This window comes from Hirundo rustica, chromosome 4 (genome assembly GCF_015227805.2).
Source record: "Hirundo rustica isolate bHirRus1 chromosome 4, bHirRus1.pri.v3, whole genome shotgun sequence".
In the NCBI taxonomy this organism is placed as follows: Eukaryota; Metazoa; Chordata; class Aves; order Passeriformes; family Hirundinidae; genus Hirundo; species Hirundo rustica.
The window spans coordinates 19595425-19614923 of record NC_053453.1 but is presented as its reverse complement, the minus strand read 5'-3'; the positions used below and the strand labels follow the sequence as shown (position 1 = coordinate 19614923).

Sequence of the window (19499 nt, the reverse complement as noted above, 5' to 3'; positions counted from 1 at the left end):
CAGTATTGGCTGACATGAAAAAAGGAAAATCTACAGTCTCTGCAGACTGAGAAGTGCTGTTCAAAAGTTTTTCTAGCATACTTTGAAGGTGATGCCCTTCAGAATACTGAAGATTTAATTGTGTCTTGGTTACAAGAGTGTTTAAAGTTTAGACAAAAGACCCTGTCATTGCTGTAGCTGTCAAGGTGCCAACATCTTCAAGATAAAAACGTCCATTTTTTTCCCCTTTTCATTGCTTAATAAGCAGGAGGACTGGATCCAATGTACGCTGGCCATTGCATGTCACTGCTGCCTGCTAGATTTAAAATACGTTGTTTAGTCATCTGGGTGTTCTGTAAGTGCAAATGACGGCAGGATGGAAATGTGCGGGGTTTATCTGAACACTCCAGAAGACTGGGGTTAGTGGAAAAAGACGAAGGGTTTTGCAGTGGAAATAATTATCTTGATTGATTTCTAACCTCTACCTTTTGAGCTTCCCATCTTGTTGAGATACTGTAATACTGAGTACTTGAGCTTTATCTGAATTTTTTTCTAGGAGAAAGTACATTTTGCTCTTTTGGAACAAGAACTCGTTTGTTAGATATTGCGATCACTGGCTATAATGATAGCTAAAAGTGGTAAACTGTGAGGAAGCTTTTATTTAAGATGCTAAGTAAGGAGTAGTACTCAAATAAAAAAGAGACATGAAACTTTTAATTTGTTGGTCTGATTTGGAAGCAGCCCTATGAGATGTAGTACAGTCATTTTCTAGTGTGTTCTGTTAATTAAAATTCAGGAGGCATTTTCCTGTTCCCTGGCTTAACTGAAGTTCTTGCTGTGCTTTTGTTCCATATCTGAATAGATGTTGTTGAAAGCCAAAGTGTAAGGGAGAACTTTTCAAAGCCGGCATGACTCACTGAACGGTGAGAATATCACAAAGTGTACAGGCAGCTGTGTTCACAGGGCTGTTTCAAACTGACAGTTAACTTTTCAGTGGAAGGTAAGCACGAAGGTTTTTAACTGTTGAAAAATTTGCAGTAACTTAATTCTAATATAAGATACTCCTCATGGTATTTTAATAGATTGGCAAGCCTTGAGGAAGTGAATAAGAGAAATGGTTGATACTGGGTAAATGAGAACAGTTTGCTGAAACAGCTGAGTTATTGTGAGTATGTTCATGGGACTCATAGGGAAGTCTGTCATTTTAGATAGCTGATAAAAAGTGTTGAAATCAAATGGAATTTATTTTGAAACCTCTTTGAATATCTTTACTGTCCTAGAGTTGAAAAAGTTGAAAAAGCTTTGGTTATAGAGGTATGCACTAACTAAACACCTCTAAAACTGGTTCTTAGATCTTGAAATAAAAATTTACTGAGGTATCATAGATACACAAACTTTCAATTTGTTGGTACTTATACTGTATTATTATGAACTGTGGCTGTGGGATGTAATTTAGTTAAGTTGTGCAAGTAAGCTATTAGAAAGCTTGCTTATTTTGAAATGTACATACATCCAGTAGCTAAATACTGCTTGTATTTGTCTTGAATACACAAAAACCCTAGCTGAGCACTGATCTGAGTATGTGAAGGATCTAAATTATGTTTTTCTCTTTCTTTGTAATTTGCATTATTATTATTTAATTGCCTTTGTGAAGTGTTATGACCAGGGAAGAAGGTTACAGAGAAGAATTTAGCTATGACAGAATGCCAACTTTGGAGCGGGGAAAACAAGAGAATGGAAATTATATACCAGATATCAAATCCAGTGACCTTCAGCTGTCAAAGAGGCTGCATCCTTGCTTTAGTTACAAAACATGGATATTTTCTTTGCTGATGGGAGTAAGTACTTTATATGATAGCAAATTTAAAAATACAGGTGAGGCCTTAGTGCCCTGCAATCTGTTCTGTTTGACATCATTTGAAGACTAAGATCACTCACTGATAGTATTGAAAATAAATCTTTGTAAAAATAGAAACATATTTAGCAAATTTGGAATGTAGCAATTCATTGACTACTGGTATTCTTTGACTATTTTTCTACTAATCAGAGATGGTATATGAAGGCTTATTTTTGTCAATAATCATATAAGGAGAGAATAAGTGTGGTAAAAGTAAAGTAGTGGTAAATATCAGCCCATCTGTATGTCAAAGCAGTGCCTTTTGGTAGAGTATATAAAGTATGTGGACCATATGCATTCTTTTAAAACTATTTCTCACTATTAAATGTTCTGTGGCTGCCATGATAGCATTTTGGCATTAAAAATATATGTGGAACTTGATTGCCACATTCATCTATCAAGGTTCAATAGCCACATAATTATTTGGTATAATTGTTATGTAGTGAGGTATATACTTGTGTTTCTTACATGAACAACACAGTGATTTGAATTTTTGTGTCACTGCTAGAATCACAGGATACTCATCCTGCATGTACATCATACGCTTCTCCATGTTCTGAGCCAAGTTAATTAAACTTCATTATAGCAATTAGAATTTGATGTTTTCTTTTTGTCAGCTCATGTGTTTTGAAGCGTAATTTTTATTAGGAACTAAGATTGTCTCACTGTTAATATGATAATTGCTTGCTTTTACACAGTGAATGAAAGTATTGCCTTATTTTTATGGAAACAGTTGAGCATTTTTCCTTTTTGACAAACTGCAAGGCTTGGATTTCCTTTTAGATGTACTGTCACATGAAAAGAGAGCAAAAGAAGTTCTGGCTCTCTTTGCATTAAATTTTCTGAAACTTAAAAGTCCAAAGGAACAACTGTCTGTAATTTACTGAGTTTTGGAGATTATAGTGTTTAATGATCATTTGCTGAAGTCATATTATCAAGAAGAATGAATTTAATGGAAAAATTAAAATGCATTTTTATTATTAAACTCTTAGGTTAAATTCCAATTAGGTTTTTCTCCCAAGTGTTTAGTCTCTATCAACCCTTCTGAAAGGCAGTGTCCAGGAAAAAAGTTTGTATGCTGAGCAATGTAAGTCATAGTGAACAGAACAGTCTACTTCAGGGAGGTGTTGCAAACTGTAGAGTGACATCAAAGTGGCTGGTGGGCTGGTTTTGTGCAGGAACAATGTGATGAACTTCAAGGACATTTTCAGCTTGTGATCCCATAAACTGTTCTTCTAGCCTGCCAAAATTCTCTGTGTGTGTTCATACATGCACGTACGCTATGCATATTTTCTGTCTGTTATGACAAGGACTTTTTAAAGACCCCCCAATAATTTTCTAACATGAAAAAAACATTCAAATAATAATAATAAAAAAAAATTCATTCTGTCTCTTGCCTTCCCCATCCCTTTCAAAGAAATGCCTACTCAGAGAAATGACAAGGAAAAACAAAATAATGTTAGCAGAAGACACTAATCACTTATTGCAGAGTGTGTAACTACGGTAGTTTTGAAATAAACTGAAGACTGATTAAGGGGAGAGGAGCAGGTGAATATTGTTGGATGTGCCGATGAATGAAAGCAGGAAGAGAATTTGGAGGGATGCTGGAATATAGTGGAAGAAACTTCACTAATGTATCTCAGTACTATTTTTGCTGCTGTATTCTAGTTGGCAATTTCCCAGCTGCCCTAATGCATAATGAATGTTGGTGGAGTTAAGCAGAGAATGCAAAGTAGAGACATAGCTGAGGTTTCTGAAACATTTTTACCACTAGATACTGCAGTTACCTTTTGATTATTTTACTGAGGTATTTGCCAGGTCAGGACAAAATGCTTGATTTAAATGTGAATGCTGTTCATTATTAGATCTTGGTAACCAAAAAAATATCTTCAGAAGTCAGCATATTTTGATATTTTTCTTCAAATTTATTCAAACAAAAACTGCATTCTTAAAAGTAGCTTAATTTGAAAGGGATTGATTACTAATTTATGTCTGACTAGTTGTTTTTTAAAAAAACCAGTTTTTATTCATATAAATTTATTTTATTTGTTGCTTTGCAGACTTGCCTCCTTATTACTTCTGGATTTTCACTATATCTGGGAAATATCTTTCCATCTGAAATGGATTATTTACGTTGTGCAGCAGGTTCAGTAAGCATTCTTAATTATTTGCTGCAGCTGTTTGACAGCAAATGCAATAGTAAATAATTTTTGTCTTTTGTCTTTTTCTACTGCTAATTTTCTTTGTGGAAGATTTATTTCTATTTAACAGCTTATTAAATGGATTTTCATTGCATGGTTAAAGGAATAACAGTTGTCATAAAGACAGCTGGGTTTGTGTTACCATTTTTGTTAATCAGCTCATCACTGTTGTGCAATATTAACCTGCTGAGCAGTTTTTCTGTACTTGATTTTAAGAAATTTTTCATTGCTATGTATTTGGGAAGTTTTCTGGCTATATGCTGTCAAAATGTATTTCAGATTGTGTCTCAAAGTATTCATTTTTCAGTTTATTTTGCCATAATATCCAAGTACTGAAGCAGATGGAAGCTCTCTTGAATGTTATTATTTTACTAGTAAAGCATGCATTAAGGATGGCTGACATTTTACAGAGCCCAGTATTTTTAAACTATATTTTTAGGGGTGCATATATATGTTTACTGTATTATATATGCTTAATTTGTGTTTTAGATATTCATAAGCTAAGTCTCCTGTACTTGCTTTGTTCATGGCAATATCCTGTTCTGTCATTATTATTTTCTCAACTTGAGTTATATATTTGTTTTTAAGTTAGGTTCAAGACTAATGCTTTACTTGAAACAAACAAGTCCCAGGCGATGCTCTGTGAATGAGTTATCACTTGGGTTTCCACTAAAGGTGTTAAAGTTGGAGGAGTTTATGATAGATACCATATTCTCTGCAACATTAGTGTTAGTTACTGAGTGTCTCTTTCTCTGCCCCTGATCTTGACTCTTTGAATTTTATGTTTAAAATTTCCAGACACCTGGTAGGTCTTTGGGTGCAGATGGTTATCACGCTGGGCTTGAGGTGTGTATGTTTGGTGTCTATATGTGAAGAAGGTGTTGGAGTTCCTACTGCAGTGGATGGCGTTTGTGCAGTCAGAAGAGCCTAGAGGGATGAGGAGCCAACTGGCCACCAAGTGTCTCATTTAGCCTGAAGTTGAATTGCTCTCTAGAATTCCACCATCTGGACTAGTAGTAGGACTCAGTTGCCTAAACATAGTCCTGTAGTGTTCTAGAGACTCTTATGTATCCAGGACATAAAAGGATGTTTTAATTATGTTCAGTAAAGGTCATTTAGGTGTTAAGGGAGTGCTGCCAAGAATTTTACATATCTCTTTATAGTGTTCTGTTGTTAAGCCATCAGTGTTCAGATGTGTGGGAAGAGAATTAAAAATGAGGCATTTATTGCATGATTCATTATTTAACATAAGAACATTTTAATTAAAATTTTAGTAGGCATTTGTGTAAAACAGAGTTGGATCTGTAGTGGGACAATGTCTGTTTTGATAGGGAGCAGCTGAGGGATAGGGAAATAACTCTGTGAAACTTTTCATTTGTGCATGACTTTTCCATTTATCCTTGCCCTCAAGTATGAAAAGAGTTCCTAGGGAAAAGAGTGGACATCCCAGGCACAATTCTCCAAGTGTATCTTGACTCAGCAGATTTTCACAAGGTTCTTCAGAACTGTTTTGAGATTGGGCAAATCTTAGTTTACTCAGCCAGGATGACCTCTGTTTAAAGAATGTGCAGACCCAGTTATGGAGTAGCTGTTTTCTCCCGCTTAAGGATCTCAGTTAATTCTAGAGTTAATTTAAACTAGCAAAGGCATGAAATACCTTATGAAAGACTTTCTTTCTTTTACTCAGTACATTATGCTGGGTGGTTACTCAAAAGTGAGGGATATGAAAGGTATAGCTAAACTTCTTGTAATCCTCAGATACTGATTGTGATTAATGAGCTCAGTCAAATGACATTTTCTTCAGAGTTTCTGATTTTCTGTTTGTCTAAGTGTACTGAAATATGAATTCAGACATATAAAATACATCTGTAGAAGTATATATAAAATGCATTGTGCAGAAGATCCCACTAGTCTTCTCTTTTAATTTTCCCAGTGTATTCCTTCAGCAGTTGTGAGCTTTGCTATAGCAAGGAATAAAATTAACGTGGTAAGTATGAAACTTTATGGTCAATTTTATTTTCCCCTCTCTCTCTCTCTCTTATTTGTCTATCTCTATCTCTCTATCTCTATCTCTATCTCTATCTCTATCTCTATCTATGTGTTTGTTTGTTCATATTCCTCCTGTGTTTGAAATGAGAGAGAAACCCATTCTGAAATTATTTTTCAGATACCAAATTTTCAGATTCTATTTGTCTCTACATTTGCTGTTACAACAACATGTTTAATTTGGTTTGGATGCAAACTTGTCCTCAATCCATCAGCTATAAATGTAAGTTGCTAAAACAGTTACTAATTGTGATACATTTATTATTGTTAATGCAGGGAGGACATTAGGTGGCTGGAGATCACATGTCATTACTTTGCTGCCAATATCTCTGTGTTCCTCCTTGGTCTGTGAGGAGAGATCATACAGCAGTAACTTTACATTTCACTTTGCTCAATGTTAGTTACCTGCAATAATATTCCCAAGAATCTAATTTATTTACCTTTTCATTTTTTTGTTATTTACTTCTTGTACCTAGGACTAAGTCCATCAGTTTAGTTACAGTACTTCTGGACTCAAATTTGTGCATTTACTTGGCGCTGTGCTGCCAAGTGTGACGTGTGGCCTTGCCAGCTCAGATCAGTATTAGAGCTGTGTCAAAGCATGTCTAAATCATGGGAATTTATAATCTGGATTAAATTGTTCTGCAGGCCACACATTTGAAACCTCTTCTTTTGCCTAACAGTTCCTGTATCTTCATTGTAGCACATTTTCTGGAATTTTACCACAATGACGTTCGTCGCTGTTTGTGGAGTTAGTACAACTATACAGTCTGTTGAGTACAGCGAAGTACATAGTTTCAATTATCATTTCCTAAGCAAAAGTGAATTTCAGTGTCCAAAAAGCCTCCTAAATCTGCCACTTACTACTTTTTTCAAAAAACATTGCTGCAAGATACGTGCCAGAGAAAGACCCAGGTTTCATCATCAACAAAGCAGGTCTGACATGAGGAAACAATATAATTCTGTTCTAAGTTGTTGAGCGATGGTTTGCTGTAATTGTGTAGGTTTGGAATGGTGTCAGTTCTTCCTAGACCTTTGGTATTTTGCCCCAATGATCTGACTGACTACCAGATGTTGTCTTGGGCTGCCAATGGAAAAACATGGTGCTTTTGAAGACAAGAAAGGGAGATCCACTCTGCCTGACTGGTGTGCCTCTAAGAAATTATTCAGTCCATGTAGTGTAGGTATCTATCTCTTCTCATGAGAATAATAAGGAACAAAAAGCAATGTTAAGTATTGCATTTACCTATTTTTCTCTTGAATATGAGGAATGGCAGCATCCATGTTTTTGCACGACAGTTTAGTTTGCGGGAGTCATGAACCCATGAAGAGTGAATGCTTTACCAGCACTAAGCAGGGCACAGAACTGGGATCCTTGGTGCAGTTCTTTGATTTGTGTTTTCATTCAGCATCCAATATGGTAGTGCAGCATTTGGGATTGCAACCTAGGAGTTGGGACCTGTGGCCCTGCTTCCCCTGAGAATCTTCCGTTAATTGCTACAGTGTTCTGGTTTCACATGGAAGGGCCTGCAAAAAGCAAATGTACCCAGCAAACACTCCCTTATCATAAGCTCCTCTTCTGGAAGACAGTGATAAAATCTTCAGGCAGAATATTTCCATAAATGAAGTAAATATTTCTTTTTTAGGTTAGGCATTCTGAGTATTAAGTTCTTGAAGTTTGTCAAGAGCCAAGAAAATAGTTAACAAAGTATGTAATCAGTAGATGTGTCTAAATCTAACAGAAACTAGACAACCTGCTTAATCACACTAGACTCAGTCCCTTCCTTTATTTTTAACATGGAAGACACAACTCATTTATGTCTGGGATTTTACTGACAGATAAATTTCAACTTGATTCTACTTATTCTGCTGGAAATCTTCATGGCAACTACTGTGATAATTTCAGCTAGGTCTACTGAAGACTGCTGTACAAGAAAGAAAGTAGGTACCCTTAAGGGTTTTGCATGTTAAAAATTATTCCATTTTCCTGTATTACATATGCTGACATTTTATTGACGACTCCAGTATATAATTTTGCCTGCTAAAACTATATTTGAACTATAAATAAAAGTGCCAGAGTAAACAGTTATTGTTTTTTTTTTTTTAGTATTTTAAAAGTAAAATGACCCCTCTGCAAAATTACCTGTTGAAAATTATACAGCACAGAGTTCCTTGAATATCTTATGAATGGTCATGGCAAATGTTTTATTTCTGTTTTGTAGAACAAAACTTGATGATGTGGGAAACGTTAGAGTACTATAACTTCTATGTATGCAAGCAATACCTTTTTGAAGCCTGATGCAGAGAAAGTATTTGTCTTGTATGCCAGTTTTATGGTATCTGGACAATGAATCTTGGCTTCAGGATTTGGGGCTATTGATAATTTTTTTTTTATTCACAAGTGCTTTCCCAAACCCCACTCTCATTTTTATGCGACAGTACTTCTAGGTAAGAATGAAGCAAACATACTATGCCGTTCAAAGTACTGATTGATAAATTGTGTAATGCCCTGTCCTGCTTCGTCTCCTGCTGATCCACCTCTGTAAAATCTGAAGGCCCAGGAAGAAATTATGAAGGTGGAAAAGGGTGACAAGATGACTATTTCCTTATTGAATGGTGGCTGTGGAACATCTAATGTGGGATTAATTAATTTGGTTTTAATGTAATTGATGTGGTGTGACACTGGAAAACACCATGATGTGTCACTGTCACCTCTTCTGGGTCAACCAGACGTTGCACACCTCCATTAGGATCTTTAACAGGTTGTACAAGATATTAGAAAGAAATGCATTGCTTTGTATATTTTTTATCATGATTTTTTTATTCCCCCTCTAGAATACTGCATATGACAGTGCCATTGTTTTGAGCAATGTCAGCTTTCCAGCTCGAATTCTGAAGTCATACTCAGTAAGAAAAGCATTGTTTCATTGAATCAATTTACTACTTCATCCTTCTAAGTGCTAATGTTCTTTAAAGCCAGGAAGAGATCAGTGTAGTTAAGAACTGAAAGAATAAAGACAAAAATGAGAGATATATAGTAAAATATTTCCTTTTAGAAGATGGCAAGATAAATCAGAACTGCTCTTTACTATGGGAAGGAGACTACTTAATGACTTAAGGATAAATGGTGTAAACGGAACTATTGTTTTGGGGAGCTAATAAATGAAAGCATAAATATGCATAATGATCTTGTTTTCACTTAAGCTAGCTAGCATTTTGGCATATTTTAGATATGGCAAAGATAGACTTTATGCCTAGCTAGTAGCATGAATGCATTTTATTCTTTCCAGTGAGGTCCTTTCTGTATGCAAGTAGGAAATTTCGTGTTCAAATACACTGTTAATAATTTCTGTCTGCTCTTATTTTTTTTAGGTAATTGAGGTGATTATTGGAATTTCATCAGTATTTGGTGGAATAATTGCTTTGAATATGGATGTTCTAGTCTCAGGTCCATATCTCTCAGTAACATTCTTTTGGATCTTAGTTGCTGTAAGTAGTGCAAATGGAAGCTACTCTTTTAAAACAATAAACAATGGCTTTTATTTATTTATTTATTTATTTGGGGGGGGGGTCACATTTCTCCTCCCTATTGGAGTATTTATTTGGCTTTAATACTGCTTGGGAATTGCTGCTTAGCAAATTAATTAGCACTTCAGTATACTTAATATATTTATGCAATATTTTTGATCTGTTTTGGTTTGCAATACTTTAGCAAAGTGGAAATTAGTATTAAAACAAGGGTATTAGAAGTGAGGTGTTTTGTCAAAAACAGTCATAGGTTTTAGAATATTTCAGGCTGCAAAAGAAAAAGTTGAGTTTAGTTTTAGCTTGGTAGAATCCTTAAAGCATCTTATTTAACCTCTCAGTTTAACTGTTTTAAAAGTCTGAGACTGTGCTTGGTAACCTTTATCCCTAATAACAGCCAGGAGCAGTGGATTGTCAAGGATATTGTGCCACCCTGCTTGCCATGAAGGAACTGATTGAGAAAGAAGACAATGACCATTAGGTTTATATATCTGTCTGTAAAATCCCTTTGCATGAAGTAGAAAAAGTTTTTCAGTGTTCCTAAGTCACAAGAAGAAAAAAGCTGTGAATAGTGGGAATTACTATTGTAATTTTTGTAATTTTTTAAATTTTTGTAATTTTCAAGTCAATAAATACTTACTTTGTTACACTCTTTTGTGTAGTGCTTTCCAAGTGCTATTGCAAGTCATGTAGCTGCTGAATATCCAAGTAAATGTCTGGTAAGTGTGTAAAATTCTTGGATTTTGTCATTAGAAAGGAATAATGCTAAGAAAGTCTGCCTGATAGTGGGCGCTAATTAAGTTTGCTCACTTGTTTTTAGCTGCTTCTACAAAATGTGACAGAAATTTGTAGCAGGAATGTTAGCTAGTACCCCTTAAAAGAACTTTGGTAGGTGCTTTGGAGGCTTAATTTCATCAGTTGTGGAAAAGAATTTGAAGAGTTTGATTAGTTGTGTTTTTTGTTTGTTTGTGGGTGTTGTTGTTGTTTTTTCTTTGGTAGTGATTCCTTGGGAAAAGATACTACTATAGAAAAATGACATGCCTCATATGGTATGCCAAGAACTGCTCTCAACCTCCTGAGATGAGGTTCTCTTTTTCCTTTGATGTCACTTGTGGTTTCTGAAAGAAAAAAATTAGGTGTGCAGGCTGTGCTGGATCTAGAACCTATTTTAAACAAATTGTTCATCTTCATGATTAGCAACAAGAACTAATAATATTCAGTAGAGTGCATTTATTCCTTGAATGTCCTAGATGCGTAGTTAAGGCTCCTTAAAATATCTGTTCTAAGTAATAGTCATGGGACCGTATTTAAGTGAGTAATGAGGCATGATCACAGTTGAAGTCAGAATATAATCCTGTAAGGGTGATATTTGAATGAAAATTGGTGCTATTGTATGGCAATAAATTTTTCTCTGGGCATTCATATTTATTTGCATAAGATTTTTTTAGGTTGCAAGTCCACAATATCTGTGGTTGATTCTCATTACTTCATATAAATTGAAGAATAAATGGTGGCTTCTACACTGGCTCTCCAGATTGGGTATTGCTTCCTCTATGTGCATATGGAAGACACTTGTAAAATAAAACAAAAATGTCATCATCTGTATTGAATAAAATATGAATTAGAGGCCAACAGTGTTTTGGCTAGGAAACTTAGGTTGTTCAAAGCATGCTTCTGTATCTCCATGAAATATGGATGGATCTTAGTGTTTGTCTTTTATATATAATCTTACACAGTTTTACACACTTCTGTTATGCTTGCTTCAAAGAGACATAGCTTGCAAACCAGAGTTCATTTTTTAGATTATTATTTAACATTTATTATCTTATTTTTTAGGTTGAGGTCCTGATTGCCATTAGCAGTGTTACCTCTCCTTTGTTGTTCACTGCTTCCGCATACTTATCCTTCAGTATCATGCAAGTTGTTGACATCTTTAAAAGTTATCCACCTGCTGTTAAAGTATGTGCTTTTATGCAATTGAAAAGTGAACCTCTATATGTTACAGTAGCAAGGTAGTAGTAAATTAGGAATATATGAAGACAAGGTACTACATTATAAAGATTGAATGAGATGTTATAGAAATTATTTAAAAACTCTTGTTTAAATTGTGATATAATTGAAAGTATGTTACATCTATTGGCACCCCGGAATTGTAGTTTTAAAAAGATAGGATTTTATTCTAAAGACACAGTAAAAATAATATACAGTATGCTAGACTTCTTGAGGCTTTTATAATTTGTAGTATTTAAATTAAAGATTCTAGGTTTCCTTGAAGAGTACATTTTTCTGTTCCTTAGTATGTTTACCAGTTGTTGGGATTGTAAGCTTACACCTGGCTTCATTCAAAGTCTGGATTGGGACAAAGAAGAAAAAGTTGGTGAGGTTTAATGCATTTCAGTATGAAGTGATACCCGTGCACTGTTGAGGAGCTTTCTAGGGCTCTACTGGCAAAGTGTTTGCCAGTCCCTGATGTTGTTCAAAGAATCACTAAGGAGTACTTAATGACTAGTGAATATTAAGAGTAAAGACTCTTAATGAGTCTTTCCTCTTAGTATCCACTAGTCATTAAGTAGTCTTGTAACTTTAGAGGAAAAGATGGAAAATGTTTATTAGATTGATATCTCAGGGACTGGAAAATCAACTTCCGAGTATGTGCTCCTGTTCTTATTCTGGAGGAGTATATTGTGTTGTTGAACCTCAGGAATGGCCACAGCTTACATACCCTCTTTAAGTAGCTTCTCCTGTCACACATGTGGAGTCAGATGACTACACTTTCTAGACAGTTGCTGTGACCCTGCAGAGCATTTCTTACATTCTTTGCTTTTTTCTGGTTACAGCAAGAGTGGGCTGCTCTGCACAGGGCGATGAACCATGGAGCAGGAGGTAACAGCAAGGCAGGAAAAGAATGGTAACTTTATTGGCAAGCAGGGCAGTCCTACAGCACCCCAAAAAATAGTAAAGCAAAGCAGGTCCAGCCCAGCCATAGCCAGGTTCAATCAATGGTTCAGTAATTGCCAGGTAAGTGCTCAGTACTGGGCCAGATCCAAGGTCATCCAGGAACTCAGGTCAGCAGGGCAAGGTCAGAGCCAGCAAGGCACAGGGCCAGGCATAACTGTGACATTGCTTAGGTCACAACCAGCAGTAAGACAATATTTTAGAGGATAGTTTTCTCAATTCAGTTCTGTTTCCAGAGGAAAAGATAATTTGGCAAATTAACATTTTCTTAAAAGTTACAGATCTCTTCTACCTTCAGCAAACTTGGGCACTAAAATTTTAATTGAACCTTTATGCTGAAGTAAACTGTAAATTATAATTTGATTGTAAAAATCTAGATAGGAATCTTGAAAGTATAGAGATAGGAACCTTATAAAATAGTTTATTTAAGTAGTTAACAACATATTTCCATTTTCAGCAATCTTATGATGTACTCCTGTTGCTTCTGATGTTGATGCTACTAATTCAGGCATGCCTTACTATTGGAACTGTAATACAGTGTGTGAATTACAAGACAAAAATGAAACTACAAGATTCAGCATGGACACCATCACAGGTTAAAAAACAGGAATACAGAACAACAGAGGTTTGTATTTGTACCCAGTAGAAAATTTGAAAGTATCTATTTTAAAATACTCTTTTTTGGTAATGTTTTGTGGTCTTAATTATTGATCTTAATTCAGACCACGATTAAAAGCTGTTCTATGAAACTTGATTTTGTAATCAAGAGATAATAGTTTCCTGGTTAGATGATGACTAGGCATGACATAGGGCACAGAACCCCTTAGGCTTTTCTCTGCTGTACTGAGCTAGACCCTGTATCCTTAAAGACAGAGAGTAACTCATGCTTACTGCACTTGAAACAGAATGCTGGATTCAGTCCAGAAAGAAGAGAAAGCACTTGGAGCAGAGACAAATCAGTCAAGTCAGCAGACAGCTGTTAATGCAAAGTGGGAGCTTTGGAACTTTGTCCCCTCAGGCTGCTGAGGATATTTGATGTAGGTTGCTTGTTTTCTGGATCTATGTCCTGATACTTAGATTCTGTACAAAAGATGAAGCACAACAGCACTTCCACTGCTGCAAGTCACGTTTTGGAGCATGGGTCATGGCATGGCTAAACAGATCTCTGCCAGGGATTATTTACAAAAGTGTTCCTGGTTTGTGAGTCACTGAGAAATTAGGTGTGAGTTAAATGCTAAAAGGAGCACTTTCTCTGCAAAAGGAACACTTTTTTTGCTTACCTTTTAGTATTTAAACACATGAATAATATTATGGGTGAAGCTGCAAGTCCCTTGGCTTCTCAGAATTCTGTATTCTTAGGCAAGGCCTTACTTTGAGTGTATGTAGGTAAATCTTGCTTCAATTGCACCACAGGGGGCTGCTTCTGGCTTTGGGGTTAAAGGTTTAGGTGTGTAGGCTTTCAGTCATATTTTAGAAAAAAATCTTGAAAACATGTCTTAAGTAACATGTTTAAAATAGGAAGTTGGCCAAGTTTCTTAGGCCCAAATGTTTCAAGTATTATACAATTTACACTGTTATATTTTATATACTAAATATAAATTCTATAATATACAACATTATACAATTTACAAATGTATAGAATATTTTAATAGTTCTGGCTGTAACCATTCACATTTGCATTCTTCTGGCTTCTCTCTGATATTTATTTGCTTGAACTTCAGTTTTTAATCGAAACATTTTTTCATGTTTGCATTTGTCTGAAATTTGTTTACTTTTAGGTTTCCAATAATACCTTAAAGGATTTTGACAAAGATAAAGCTTGGAAAGCAGTTGTGGTGCAGATGGCTCAGTAGTTTGGATTCTACAAATGCAGTCAACACAGCACAATCCAATAAAATAAATCAACTGTTTGAATTAAAAACTTTTCTGTTTTTAAACAGCAGTATAGTTGCAGCACTAGGAGCCATGGAATAACAGTAAATGATGCATCTTTCTAATAATTTTTAAATCTGATAATATTTTTAACATGTCTGTCTTTTCTGTTGGTATCTGTAGTCTAGTGTTTAGAAGATACCTTTAGAAAAAGGTAATGAGTCACATGGATTTATGCTGATGGCAAAGTAAAATATTGTAATATGTAGTAGGCTTCATATATTTGCAAGAGACTGTTATAACTGCAGTTATGCAGTCAGTGTGACTGATAAATGCTTTTGTAAAGTTATGAGTACAAGTTATTGATGTTTTTGCTTATACTTCACTTTTGTAGGAGTTGTAAAGTTGTTCTGCATCTTATTGCTTTTATATAAATAAAAGTCTTTATTATGTGGAAACTTGAGAACGTGGATTGACATTCTAATCCAAGAGGTGACAACAGAATATTTGTTCCCATTAAACTTCAATTTCTGGACTATTAAAATAAGAGGCTTTTTCTGAGTGCTGGGACACATAAGCTACTAGCCAAAACAAGCAAACATCCAACAAACATAAGCAATTGGTCAAATAACAGGAGATACTACTGATATTGAAAGAGGATTTTTAATTTTTTTATTTTTAGATACATTACATACAGAACACGTATATAACAACCTCCCTGTACACCTGAAACAGTGTGCTTTTGGTCCAACTACATCAACAACCGCAGACTGCAGCTGCTGTTTCTTAAATATTTCAAAGTTTCATGCCTGTACTGGTGGTACTTGTGTGACCATTCGCTCAATGTAACAGATAATAAATTATGTATCTGCTACAATCCTACCAATTTTACAAGTAGTTAAGGGTTAAGGGTTTGAAGGTACACTATTTTTTGAAAGTTGCAAAGAAATAGTGACAGTTCTACCTAAAAATAAATATCTCACTTTCTAAATCTCATGCATGAAACTGGAAAAAACTGTAGTATTAATATGTAGAATAGTGTGAACATAACTTAACCTTTTCCTTAATTCAGTTTGTTTTACTTTGTGTGGAAAAACACTTTGTTTAACTGAATCCGTGTTTTTAAGAGATTATCTCTTATGTTTTCTGTCAAGCGACGACTGGCTTTGGTTATCCAGCTTAGATATAAGTAGATATTACTTTTGTAAATGATTTGGGTGGGAAAAGAAATTAAGGGAAGTTGCACAGCTGATGGAATTTCCTTTCCACAAAATGCTTATACCAACAAAGCAGACAAAGGCACTTTAACCTCCTTTTGAGTCAAAATGATGTCAAAATGGTTTGAGATTCTCTTTTCTGAAGAGTGAGAGCCTTTTAAACAGCTCCTGTTTTTTTTTTTTTTTTTTTTTTTTTTTTTTGTCAGGAGAGACTATGAAGAAACTAAGGATATATAATAGGAGATATTTGCATTTCTCTTGGGGAATTAAAGTGTTTTAGTAAGTGAAGAAAATAGCATTCCTCAAAAAGAAAGAGAAAAACTAAACAGGCTAAACAGGATAATTGAGTTAAAATTTGCATTGACCCTGAGTAATAGTTGAGATATATGACTGTATCTGAGGTTTTTTAGTCATCTTAGATTAACAAGGGTAAGGAATAGATGCAAATAAAAAAAGATGTTGTAATAGAGCTGCCAGCCATAGATTCTGCTTTCCAGTGAAGATGAACATCCCATGGCTCCCTGCCTGGCCATGGTTCCCTTCCTGCTCTGTTCAGCACAGTGGAGGCTGGACAGTCTGCCAGGTGCAGGACTTCTCCCTGCATGCCTGATTAACTAGGAGCCCCACCATGGATACCTCTCCGGAGGCTGAATTTTCTCATACCCTGCAAGAAGGAAAATCACAGAGGTAAGAGGCAGGCTTTTAAAATCATAATTAAGGTAGGACTGGCTGCTGACATGAAAAGCATTTTTCAGGCAGAGAAAGTTGCACTGTAAATCTCACTCTGTGTGTCAATGTTTTTGTAACTCAAAACAACACCCCCAACCCATATGCCCTTCTTTACCATGGGATTTTTTGTGTTGATGTTATGATCCAGAGTAAATCTTGATAGCTTGAAGCTTTAATTAGGATCAGCTGGTAGATGATCTATTTCCACAGCCCAGCTAGATCTAGCCTGTTCAAAGGACAAAAATTATATCCCTCTCCGAGGTCAGCCTGGTGAGGTAAATGTGTATGTGCTATGTTAGAAGGGTTTCTGCCTGGAAATGTGCCATTTCCTGCCTTGCTGAATATCACTAAAATTAATGCCATGGGCTACTGCTTAGCTTATACCAGGAGACAGGTGTCTAGCTTAAAAAAATAGTCCTGTGTAAAATAAAGAAAAAAAGCAGACTGAAGCATCTTCTGAAAAAAAAAGAAAAAAGAAAATAGTATTGTGCACATGGTGCATGAATTATTTACTTTTAGTTGCAACCCCTGCACATATGCTAATAATTCCAGTTTCTCTGAGCTTTAAGTTCATAAAAGTATAGATTGTCTACAAAAATTTTGGAGAATTGTGAATATGCATTTTTTAATTATTAATTTATTTTTTTCTAAGTAGATTTTTTTGAATACTCAAGTTTTTAGTTTTCTTCTTGAATAATTTTATTAACAATTACATAGAGGTCTAAAATTATTTTCTTTAATAATTTAAAAAGACATTTTCTTTATTTTATTTCTTTAATAATGCATGGGACTTTCAGAACCTAATTTGGAACTAGATTATCTTTAAAATACCCTTCTAGCCCCAACCACCTTATGACTGATTCTAATCTTAGGGAAGGAGTCTTCAGCATCTGTGGGTTGTACCTAGGTTGTAAGCAGTGCACCTAAGGTGCTGCCTACTGTGACATTTATTGACTGTCATCATTGCTGAATAATTGCAGCTCTTGAAGGTAAAGGACAGGGTGGGGGAGGAGAGTGAGGATCCCCTTGAATCACACAGATGAAATGAGTAGCGGTTGTCTTTGGACAGTGAATCAGTAACTTGTTGAATACAGAAGCACTGGGCAGCTTGTTTCACCAGCCTGTCTTGTGTCTCTCTGGGGTATAGGTGCCTTGCTGGTACCTCTTCTGCACACTGCCCTGCACAGGCTCACTCTGGGCAGGCAATATAGGCACACTCCCAGAAAAGTGCAGTTCCCAAGCAGCTCTGAATCCCTTGGGAGTATTTTGTTGTGATGACTGTAGCACCTCACATTGCTTCACTCCAGAACATGCTCAACATGACAAGAAGATGAAGTTATAAACAGCTTATGGTTGATATGAGTGGTCCTGAGGCAAAATGTCTGTTTCCTGGAGCAGGCAATACAACTGCACAGAGAGTTAAAATAATAGCCAGGGGGCTGTTATAATATGGTATGTGTGTTGCCTGTGTTGTTGAAACTGGGAAATATGTGATATGTCACAGGATCCTCTTGCAAAATATAGTGTGAATGTGGCTATTGTGCTCCAAAGAAGGCTGGGACTTCTCCAATATGGATGTGACAGGGACATGCCTTCCAGCATAGAAATTGACATTAATTTAACAAAGTCAAAAAATGTAGCTAAAGCAGAAATCTCTTTGGATTCTATGCTTAAACTCCGACCCATCAAGTCATAAAAACAATTTCTGGCTGCTTAGGTATGTCTATGATGCATCTGTCCTTTCATTTTCAAATGTTTCCTGTACACCAGTGGTGGAATTATGTTCTCTTTTGAAGCGGGCCAAGTATGTATCCAAGTGTGCAAAATCTGTGAAGACAGAGACTAATTAAGAAAAAGGTACCTGAGCTGATGGTCCAGAGATCAAACTTCACCCAAGAGAAAATGGGGAATGTAAAATAGTGGATTTCACTCTGTACTCTAAGGTCTACCTCTGCATTTTATTAAAAACAACCTGAACAACGAAGCCACTGTCCTGAAATGTGCAAGATTTGGACTCAAACCTTCTTGGGCCGTGAAATGTTTAGATTCTGTCTTTTCTATCTTCTTGACCAGAACTTTAATAAAGGTTTAAGGTACAAAGTATCTGTATTACCAAACTACAAAAGGAGGCCCTTCCTATTAACGGTTTTTTAAGAGTCTTTTTTCTGAAGATGAGGGGAACATTGGTAGAAACAGAACAGTATGTTTTGCTATCATCTGTTCTTCCGGGACAAATTAATGAAAGCATCAGAATAAACACATATGTGGATTAAAATGTAGGTAAGGTGTAGTAGGTAACAAGGGCTAAAAGACATCTGTTAGAAAGAAATTATTTTTAAGGTTATGATCAAGAATTAGAGTCCCATTTGAGCAGGGAGCTTAAGAGATATTGTCCCTGTAAATTTCAAATGCATCAATGCATAACTGATGGTTTTCAAAAAACGTGGCATGGATCAATTATACTGCCCAGCTTTTGGTGAGAATCTTAATGGGGGTTCCAAAACCTGATGTAATATAAACAGCAGATGAACACAGTATTTCCAGGATACAAGTTATGTAGGAATAGTAAAGTAGCTAGTTTAGACATGATTTAAGAAAAAAGTTCAAATGAAGCAAATAACAATAAGGTTGCCTGTTGAGCTTAAAAGCAGCTTCAGTCCACACAGAAAGTCTTGACTGAAACACTATTTCTGCATAGAAAGAGTAGATCGTTAGAGCTCTGCTATGATCAACTTTATTCAGGATGTGATAGAGGTGTGCTAAGAAATACCAGAAACAGTAAGAGAATAAAATTTCATAAGGTGAATCACATTGTTAATTTCTGTGGAAATTGGAGGTAAATGATACACTAAGGAAAGTCAAAATGGCATTTGCTAGAGAGTAAAACATCCTTGAACTGCTCAAGGTCCCCTGAATATTGTCTGCAGGACCTCCATCTTACAAAAGGGTAGAGCAAAAATGAAGAGGTACATTACTTATCGTAGAAAATATAGGGGAGGTATGCTGGAAAACAGTACAGCTGTGACTATTTTGGCAAAGGTGAGATGAGAATGGATATTCTGTAATTTTTAAAGCAAC

General features: G+C 35.7%; 1 protein-coding gene across 3 annotated transcripts; it reads left to right on the top strand.

Moving 5' to 3' along the window:
* Nucleotides 1-846: 846 nt before the first annotated feature.
* Nucleotides 847-14935, top strand: MLC1 (modulator of VRAC current 1). Of its 3 annotated transcripts, none has more exons than XM_040063315.1 (12): nt 847-979; nt 1634-1817; nt 3937-4026; nt 6011-6064; nt 6245-6346; nt 7963-8064; nt 8959-9030; nt 9496-9612; nt 10311-10367; nt 11485-11607; nt 13061-13228; nt 14382-14935. In XM_040063315.1, exons 2-12 carry the CDS (start codon nt 1638-1640, stop codon nt 14454-14456), a joined length of 1140 nt encoding a protein of 379 aa, XP_039919249.1. In that variant the 5' UTR covers nt 847-979; nt 1634-1637; the 3' UTR covers nt 14457-14935. The 3 variants fall into 3 exon arrangements, with proteins under 3 accessions (XP_039919249.1, XP_058276419.1, XP_058276420.1); XM_058420436.1 differs by lacking the exon at nt 847-979 and adding an exon at nt 1036-1144; XM_058420437.1 differs by lacking the exons at nt 847-979; nt 6011-6064; nt 6245-6346 and adding an exon at nt 1036-1144.
* The last annotated feature ends 4564 nt before the right edge of the window (nt 14936-19499 follow it).